The 10,248-nt window shown below is 38.3% G+C and overlaps 1 protein-coding gene across 1 annotated transcript in view; it reads right to left on the minus strand.

Annotated features, from left to right (window-relative positions):
• ESR2 (estrogen receptor 2 (ER beta)) overlaps positions 1-6,259 on the minus strand; it is a 21,811-nt gene extending 15,552 nt beyond the window's left edge. The window contains exons 1-2 of the mRNA XM_010014580.1: positions 6,085-6,259; positions 3,281-3,397 (exon numbers count right to left, since the gene is read on the minus strand). Of these exons, the coding sequence (XP_010012882.1) occupies positions 3,281-3,293 (13 nt within the window). The 5' untranslated portion in view covers positions 3,294-3,397; positions 6,085-6,259. The remainder of the gene's footprint in view (positions 1-3,280; positions 3,398-6,084) is intronic.
• Between the last annotated feature and the right edge of the window lie 3,989 nt (positions 6,260-10,248).

Consider the following 10,248-nt stretch of genomic DNA (forward strand, 5'->3'; position numbering starts at 1 on the left):
TATTTTTCTACCATTGCTGGTAGTCCTGGTGCCAAAATCTAGCAGTAGCGTTCTTGATTGGAACAGCAGGCAACACAGACTTCCTACAATGAAATTTGCAGGTGCATTGTCTAAGCCCCTCATTGTGCTTTTGGCAATGGTGGTACATTTTGTAAGAAAATTCATTATCACATTAATACAAAGCACCCCCAGCTAGCTTCCACTGAAATATGTGTGGCTTGTTGGGTTGAGTCTCAACATTTATGAATGTGATGACACCCAAGAGAACTTCAGACCAGGAAACTCCAAAGCCACACTTGCCTACTGTCTCCTCCTCTTTTAAAGACGGCATGTACTGTGCAATCACATTTACACACAGAAATGTATGCTATTTATATGCATTTTTTTTCTCAAGGTGTCTATTGATAAGATGCAAAATAAGGATTTAAAGATTTAATGCAAATAGTACAGAATCTTTATGGAGAGCTTTCATAAACTACAAAGTAGTAATTGAGGTTCTTTTATCACTTCTACTGGACAACAAGTCTCCACTGAGCAAAAATGCACTTGCAAACAATTCTATCTTATTCATGGTTTTAGCAGATGTCAACCAATGCATTCACTAAGTGACCTAGAAAAGGAGCAGAGATGGGGGAAAAACCTCCATTAAAAAGAAAACATACTTTTTTATGGCTTTCTACAATGAAAAATTGGTATTAAAGCATATCTCTAACAAGAGAAAATTTGAAGGATAATCACTCTGGTCTGCAGGAAACAGCATTTACATTTTATGCAAGAAATACAGTCTTAAAATCTGTCTGGTTTAAATGGCTGTCATGATGTGTCCATGCATCACCATTACTCACAGATGCCACTTAACTGATCATGCAACTCAGAAAATTCTGACTAATTTTTATATTCATTTTTCTGAAATTAAACTGTTGAGACTTTCAATAAAATTCTCAAGAGTCAAACTTCAGTGCTACTATTTAGAAAACTGATTTTTTAAAAATGTAATTCCTGTTAATAGTTTCAAAGTGTCATTTTTGGTCTGGCACAGTCGTTAATGTCCTAGAATATTCATTATTGTAGGAAAATATGTTTATGAATATGTGACAAGATTAAAAGGAACACATGCTAAGACATTAGTACATGCTGTTATTTATTACTTGTCATACCATAGTGCTTAGGAGGTCTAATCACAAACCAGGACTTCCTGGATGATTAGAATGGAAGCATTAGTTTAAGGAAAGCACTGAGGAGGACCACCTTATAGTATCACATTGGAATCAATCTTTACAAAAACTCTCCTACTCTAGAACTGAGGTTTGATAGAAAGCCCTGTTCAAAAAACTTCGAATAAAATATCAGAGATCAAAAAAAGACAGTAACACCATTCAAAAAGTAAGGTTTCAAAAGGAGTCTCATTTGCAAGTGTAAGGCTTTCCTTTCCGGAGGCCAGACTGCAAAGATTACTAAGACCATATTAATGAAAATAATCCATAATTTTGAGATGCATCATTAGTGCAGAAGACGAAAGGAGCTTCATACAGCAAGAACTAGATGACTTGAGCAACAGAAACTAAATGTACTTCACAAGTACAAAAATAATACAAGGAACAATTGAAATTGTAGCTCTAAGCTGGGAGTTATCAGTTAGAAATGAATAGGGAAGCTGAAATCAACCATGAACAAGGCAAATAGGATCCTGGGTTGTACACAGGGAAAAGCTCCCATGGTAAGAGATTTTGATGCTACTACTGTGAAGAAAGTTCACAGGAATACTGTCCATGATTCTGATCATCCAAGTGAAAAATGGATTATTTCTGGAGCAGATTGAGGGACAAGCTACCCTGATGACTTTCAGATACTTTCCTATTTTGCAAGAGGAGGAGATTTCTTGGTTTATGTAGCATAATAAAACAAAGGTTATAAGGGGATGTAATGTAGACCATAAACACAACCAGACCATTAACAATAAAGAGGAGCTACAAGACAATGTTGCCACAAGAACAAATGGGCATTAATTGTTCAGCAATAAATGGAGGCTGGAATTCTAAAGAATTATCCTAACCAAAGAAATAATATTCTGCAAACAGCTTTCAGATCAAAGCCATGGAAGGATTAAAACAGTGCTTAGCCTTGAAATAGAAATAAGTATCTACATTAAATGGGATGAATGAGATGCATGTCTACAAATCACAGAGGACTGAGCACCAGGGCCCTTCTTTCCACTCCAGTGTTCCTATATGTTGCTTTCCCAGCCTATTTCTATCATGTACATTGGAGAATCTATAATAAACAACAAATCTTGGCTGTGAAAGTATATTAGATACTGAAATATCTTTCAGGCTATTTTCTTCATAAAAGTAACCTTTAAAATATAATCTGTAAATGTGCAACTACATTGAAGTCACATCGCTGCAAGTACAAGGTAGGAAAAGAGAAAAGGTTGGATAATTCTGAATGGTTCAGTAACAAGGAATCTTTGTTCACTACTTCTTTTGATGGAAGAGCTGCATGGCATCATCTGAAAATAGCTTGTTGTAAAAAAGAACAGCCCACCCACTGCCTTCTCCTCACTGCCCCACCAAAGCCCCACAAAGAAGGCTGGCAACCAAGGACCTGGTTCTTCACATAGCAGGTAGTCAAGCTGCTATGGGATGTTGTAGATGCTGTAGACTTTATAGGACTAAAAAGAAGGACAATGGAAAAGTTGCCATTCTATTAATACAGGTCAGCAGGTGTTTCACACAGGTGCAAGTCTCATTCTTACACTCCTCCCAAGGCATTCACTCTTGCCACTGTTGAAGGCAGGATACTGGGTTAATTACTGCTTTGATGCGGCACTGCTGGTCTTGCATTACATTCAGCCAGCACAGCAGAGTACAGGCTCATTTACCCCATATTAGAGAGATTTCAGTTTGATTTGAGGCTCAGGCAGCAGCCGATCTCAGGTTCCCATTCTGCAGAACGCAGCATGCAAGTAAAATGCCTTGAGAGCACTCTTGCAGAGAGGTACTGTGGTTTTCATGTGCCCAGCCTACACCTTACTCCTTCCCACAGTTTTTCTTCTGAAAATTAAAAATTTTTGCATTAAGAATTGGTACATTCCTTCCTATAAAACCAGCTTAAGCCTTGCTTTAATTGCCTGTAGTGCCTTTTAGGATCCCAAGAAAAAGAAAAAAAACAAAAAAAAGGGGAAAAAAAAGCACTATACAAAATTGACTAAAGGGAAAAATAAAAACAACCCAGCAAAACCAAGTAATCCGCACAGACATGACAGACATGCAAAACTCACCACATTTCATCATTCCCACTTCATAACACTTCCGCAGCCGGCACGCCTGGCAGCTTTTGCGCCTGTTTTTATCTATCGTGCACTGATTGGTAGCTGGGCAGATGTAATCATTATGTCCTGCAGGAGAGGAAGAGGAGAAAATTTAACATCTCCAACAGTCTCTCTGTCATTTCCCAAACCAGGACCTTCTTGATTTTAAGCATCGCAACTTCTTCATATCTAAGCTCTACTAATTTACCTGATGAACAAATGAATATTTATATTTCACTGAAAACAACAATCTGTGGCCTCAAAAAGTAACCAGGCGCATACAGCGGCTTTTAGTGATGACTGTTAGACAGCCAAGCAACTTCTAATACCAACTCATTTATGAAAATGGGACATTCACTCTTGTGGAAATTTGCTCCCAACCTCCAGCTTCTTACTGGGACTCTTACAGGTGGTAGATAGTAAATTATTTTTTCCTCAGCAGAGTTGAAAACAGCAGTCAGTGCACACACCTTTAGTCCTGCAAAGATTTAGGTACACCACAGCTCTATTTGCTGAACTCTCTGACGTGGTGAGTTTCAGGAATGAAGAAGCCTTTGGAGGATTGACCCTGGACCAAAGTTAATTTAAAAAGCAGCTCAAGATAGAAAGAAGACTAGTTTAAAATGACTTATACTGTATAGTACAAAGAAAAGCCCAAGCAGAAAGTATAACTGACAGATAATCTGGACAAGTGTTTCTCTTATTTTCACCAGTTTCCACTACAGCCTCTTCTGTTCTCTTCTCCTTCTCTCCCATCTCACATCACCCCTACCCAAATTCCTTTACATTATTGTATTTCATTACTCAGTAATCTGGTCTCAAAGCTTTATTACTGTAAACTGGACTTGAGTATGTTCTTGGTGTAAACACAGTCAAATAATCTCCTGCCAAATACTTCAAAGGATGAAAAAAATATTCACTCATTTACATTTCTTACTTCCCTCAGTTTCATGTTTAAGTTATTTGTTTGAACTTTAAGACTAGTTTAGGCAAAGATAGTGTTACTAGAGGCTTTTTTTTACTTGATGGAAGTCCAAGAGTTCATGTCCCCAAGAGTAACTGTTTAACTGAACCACTGTGACTATTTCCTTGCAAAATTAAAATAATTTTAACCGTGAATTTTTGAACCAGCAATTTTAAAAAGAAGAGATCAGGTTACAGTTTGTCCCATTTCCTACTGGCAAATATGACTGAAAACCGAATTACTGTTTATCACTCTTCACACAACACTCAGGGAAAGGAGGAGGAAGCTCTCTGTTGCACTATAACCCAAGCACACAGGAGTATAAAGTGGTCTAAAACTCCTGTGATTTTGGGATAATTTAGCCTGCAAGCAGAAGTTCAGGGATGTGGGATGAATACACTACAGTACAAACTTGAGCAAGAAGAGGAGACCGCAAACCGTTGCTCAGTCATACCGTTTAATTTTAATTAGACATTGGCCCAATGTTTTAGACTATAGTAGGCCCAGAAGATTTTTGTTGCAACTGAGTGCTTGCTAGTGTTTTATGCCAAGAACTTACTTTCATTTACTTGAATTACAAGCAAATGTTACCTGACAGGGTACATTAACATGTACAAAAGGCCACAATGGGTAACTTGTTCATGGCCAAAGCACATGTGAGCAACCCAGAGCAAGCAAATAATTTTCCTGACAGAAAACACTTTGAGATCAAATTCAGTCTCCATTTGTGACAACCAGGGGATAAAGTTCTCTTCAATTATTTTAGAAATCAAAAGTACTTGCACTAGTGTATAGAAATTGTTATTCATCCATGCAGAACATGCACAATAAATTGAAAAGCGAAACAAGTTTTGTATTAAAATTGATTCTAATGGTGACACCAACTCTGCCATATTGAGCAAAAAAAAAAAAGGTATCTCAAGATTGCTAAAGGCTTTGTGTGCAGAAGAGGAAAGGAACATTATAAACTGAAAAACGACAGGATTTTCTGTTAGTATCTGCATGTAGTATCCAGTGTCAATCCAAGTGTCCACAAAGAGACCCCAAGTGAGACCAAAGAACATGATAACTACACCTATGGTTCAAAAAATGAAGAGGTGCAAAACTGCAATACAAATTACTGCCCATAGCCTGTGATAACATGGAATCCTACATTTACTTCATACTGCAGCCACTCAGCAAATTTGAACTAAATACCAAATATTTAAGGATTGAAGCACTGAAGTGGAAATCTTGGAGAGATCTGGCAGTGGAAGAAATACTGCAGTGTAGGCTCTGTGGGATGGAGGGCTGACAAATAACAAAAATCATTTTTTAGGTACTTTTAGCAAGTACCTAATATTTGCTCCACATATTTTTATATTCTACATATTGTGTAGATATTATGTGCTATGACTCAACAGCTTCAGGCAATACACTCTTGCCAAGAATAGCTCCTGGCTAGCAAAGACTCCAGATATTTACCTACTCTAACTGTGTCTATTATAAAAAATTCACAGTTACTATGTCTACTTTGGGGCACAAACTATAATCAGATTCACAGGTCTGTGGTGCCATTCCATTGAGCTGCAGGACCTTCCCATGCTGTGTATTCCACCTTTTCTGTAAAGAAATCAACCGCTCACTTTATAATGTTTCCAGATGTTGATAACATAAAAACCGAAAGATAAGTTAGTTAAATCATGTGTTGTTCTATTTTCAGCATGCAGCACCATATGCCAGGAGTTTTGGTCAATTCATTACTAGATCAACCACTGCAGTCCCTGAAACAACTCATTTGAGCAAAGTTATCAAAAGCTGATAGTCCTACCTTGAATACTTCTTTTAAAGAATGCTTTGCAGCCTTCACATGACCAGACCCCATAGTGGTATCCTGAAGCATAATCACTGCAGACTGCACAGAAGTGGGCATCCCTTTTTGAGCCAGGAGTATTTGCAATCGGGCTTGTACAGTCATTGCTGTTGGTTTTCCTTTTTAATGTTTCTCTGATAGAAAAGAAAAATATCTGTTATAAAGGAGGAAAAATTTAACCTACATTGCAAAGAGTTTCATTATTTTCCACTGTCTTCTATTCTTCCTCTATAGAGTCTCCTTGTTACTGAACACACGATAGTGTTTCACAGCCTAAGCCTTTTTCTGCTATGGTTATTTTAAGCATAGAGTCTGACTCCCAGAGCTTTCAATGTTAAGAAACTATGAAGTTTTAAAATACTTAAAGGCATAAAACTGGACTGCTGATGTGTTATTCACATGAACTCTGGGAAAAAAGGAATTTGCAAACCAAGTGGACTTTGCCTTTGGGAAGCTTTGCATGGAAAATGTTAAATCAGACAGGTCAGACTGACATGGTAAATGCTACCACAAGCAGAGGAGCAATTGCTTTGTACTGTTAGCAAGGCAAAATTATAGATGGAGCAACACACACACATCTAGTTTCAAGTATGTCATCCTTTAAATGAGCCTTTGTTCATTCAATGAGATGCTGGAGACAAATATCTCGAGATGTGAATCTCAGTCTACAAGATGAACTCACAATGTTAGACAAAGCTTTCTGTTCAAGGTGACGACCCACACCGATCACCCTGATGCTAAGTAAAAGGAAGTCTGAACACAAGGAGAATGGAGAAACACAATTAATAATATGCTTTCACACATTAAAAGAAAAAATGCTGCATATAAATTAGTAATATATATATGCATTCCTAAAGTGCTGCCAATAGTTACAACTTAATGGAAGTATTCTTAGCAACTGGATTAAACTTAGAACAGGATAGACCCATGAAATAACAGCCAATTCCTGACAACAAGATCCTGTAAACAACCAACAGAGGAAAGGAACTTAGGTTATCAGTGGAGAGGTTTTTATATATAGGAAGCACATCCATTGTACTTTTTCTCTGACACTCATTTTCTTAGTGGTTTTAGCATGTCTTACCTTCACAGAATCATAGAATTATTAAGGTTGGAAAAGACTTTTAAGATCATTAAATCCAACAGTAAATGGTCTAGGCAACTCCAAGACAGAGAAAAATAGTGTCATGTGCAAAGGCTCAGCAAAGTTTGACAAAAGAAAAGCTGAGAATCAATTTATAGCTGTAAACAGAGGTGGAAGTTAGAAACTCTAGAATTTTCCTCATTCCAACTTCCAGAAGGATTAGGGAGGAGAAGAAATACAAGTTTGGATAAGATAGCAGGTAGCACAACTTCTGAAGAACATTGCCAAGGCAGAAGAAACCTATTCCCTAACAAGAGCAAGTTTAAACAGAAAAGTAGAAACACGCTGAAAATGCTATCAATCAGAGACTTTAACTAATACAGACTTTGTGCTGGTTTCATGACAGAAGATAAGGACAAACACACCCACATGCCAAATAAATATCACCAAGTTTATAAGTAATGAGAAGAATATGCTCAATTTCCTAGTAGAAAGTTTGGAAAAGAAGAAAGGTGGTTCTCTAAGCAAATTCCAAACAGAAAAAAATACTGTATTTGTTGTTCCATTAAGTTACTGCAAGCTTTTGAAAGATGTTCCTTCATTCAGATATTGAAAGGCATAAAGGTGTTCAGATGTTTAGCAAGCCTGGTTTTTGACTACACACAGAGCCCTATTAATGCATTGTTGAATCACTAAGTTATTTCCCCTCCTGCCACACTGGGAAGACCAGTGTGGGGGAACTGCTCTTAGAATAAAGAGACTGTATCATACACACCTAATATGCTGCTAATGCAAGTACAAAAAAGCATTGCTATTCCATTCTATTTCCCTGTATTTGGAAGGAAAAGTAATTTGGCATTTCACATTAGCAAATGAGGTATGTTTTTAAGTTCTACTTGGAAATCATGATCCAGCCATAAGAGTCAGAAAATAATCAAAATTATCTAGAGAGCACCTCAGTGACATACTCTGTAGTGAGCAATGATTATTGCCACTGTTAAAGCATCAAGATATTATGGATGAAAATAAAGAAAAAGCATACACTGCAACATCTCACTGAGGAGTGTAACTTTTTACCTTCCAGTCATGACAAGTGTTTTAAAACCACTTTTTCTTTCCCTGCCTAAAAGTTTAATGACAGTCATGCAGCACACATGCAAGCTGCATGACTTCGTAGAATCATAGAATAGTTAGGGTTGGAAACGACCTTAGGAACACCTAGTTCCAACCCCCTGCCATGGGCAGGGACACCACACACTAAACCATGCCACCCAAGACTCCGTCCAGCCTGGCCTTGAACACTACCAGGGATGGAGCATTCACAACTTCCTTGAGCAACCCATTCCAGTGCCTCACCACCCTCACTGTGAAGAACTTCTTCCTTATATCAAGCCTGAACTTCCCCTGTTTAAGTTTGAACCTGTTACCTCTTGTCCTATTGCTACAGTCCCTAATGAAGAGTCCCTCCCCAGCATCCTTATAGGCTCCCTTCAGATATTGGAAGGCTGCTATGAGATCTCCATGCAGTCTTCTCTTCTCCAGGCTGAACAGCCCCAACTTTCTCAGCCTGTCATCATAAGGGAGGTGCTCCAGCCCTCTCATCATCCTCGTGGCCCTCCTCTGGACTTGCTCCAACAGCTCCATGTCCTTTTTATGTTGAGGACTTCCACAGGCTGTGGCACACAGCTTGCACACAGAGCAACAATCTGGAGTGAATTTCTCCTGCAGGCCAAATGGGCATCAAACCTGCTCAGCTGTGATAGCTGCAGCAGTACAGCAGGATGTTCAAACACAATAGTTTTGTTACTGTTGCCTTTAGAAGCAACAGAACTAGGAAATAGATGAGAGCTTTAAGGTACACATCCTCTACCCTAAGAATCTCACAATCAGACAGTGTATCCACACGACAGCAAACCAGAGCAGGTAGCCCCACACATGCCCAGAGACCACCTCCTTGGGAGGCGCTCTTGGGACTGGCGCACTCCAGTATGCTCACGAGATGACTGAGCTGCCAGGTCCTTCAGAAGAACTGGCTGTAGCTGGCTGGATGCCCACAAAGCTCCTGCACCAAAGGATGCAGGGCAATGGGGGACGTTCACTGGCTGCTTCTGGAAAACCACATAGCTGAAGATTTATCACTTTACACCTCCTAATACTCCTCTCTATTTTATGATCATGGTTTCTATATAGAAATGTTATGTTTCCATCAAAAAAAAAAAAATAAGATTTTTTTGAAAGTAACAGGTTGGTGATTTCCTACTAGTCATCAACAGTGGCAAGATGATTACCCTAAAGGAGAAGGAATTAGCAAGACCGTTCACATTATTCAGTATCTATCATGTCTCCCAATTACCTCTAGCTTTGCCACAGCAAGTGTTTGATGCGTGTGCCACACCTGGAAAACTTGAACATAAACCCAATATTTTATTAAAAATGAAAAAGGGTGACAAGGATTTGACCCAGAAAGTAGCTACATCTGCTCATGGCATTTGTTGTCTGGCAGTATTTTTAAAAAACTTAAACTAGTGTATATTATAAAAAGAAAGAGGAAAAAAAAAAAAACAAACCACTGAAAAAATAATTTCTAAATTATAAATTCCTCATTCAGTGGCTGGAGATAATTCCATCTCATACAAGCCAAAGCTGTGGGATTGAAGAAGGCTTTTCCCTTCTCCCAGAATGTGTGTGAGATGACAGGTAAAAACCAGCTGAAGAATACTTCTCATTCTTTATCTATCTATCTTCTTCATTTTCTAAAGACTCGCCCCACTATAACTTCTAGAATTGTTAATACCACACAACTGTCAATATTTATCTCTCCAACGCACAAGTTCTGCTACACTCCAGACATTGCTTATTATGCTGAAAATCAGGACATAGATATCTCAAAATTAAGAGACATTTTTCCTTAATCTCTGTAACTATTCCATCATAAAAGAGATCCCAATCCATCACCTCAAAGACACTTCAAGTTATATTCAACTGCTCTACAGCATGAACGCAATTTAAAAAAGCATAAGAGAATAATGCAAATAATT

The sequence above is a fragment of the Nestor notabilis genome, unplaced genomic scaffold (genome assembly GCF_000696875.1).
Source record: "Nestor notabilis isolate BGI_N333 unplaced genomic scaffold, ASM69687v1 scaffold2365, whole genome shotgun sequence".
Taxonomy (NCBI): Eukaryota; Metazoa; Chordata; class Aves; order Psittaciformes; family Psittacidae; genus Nestor; species Nestor notabilis.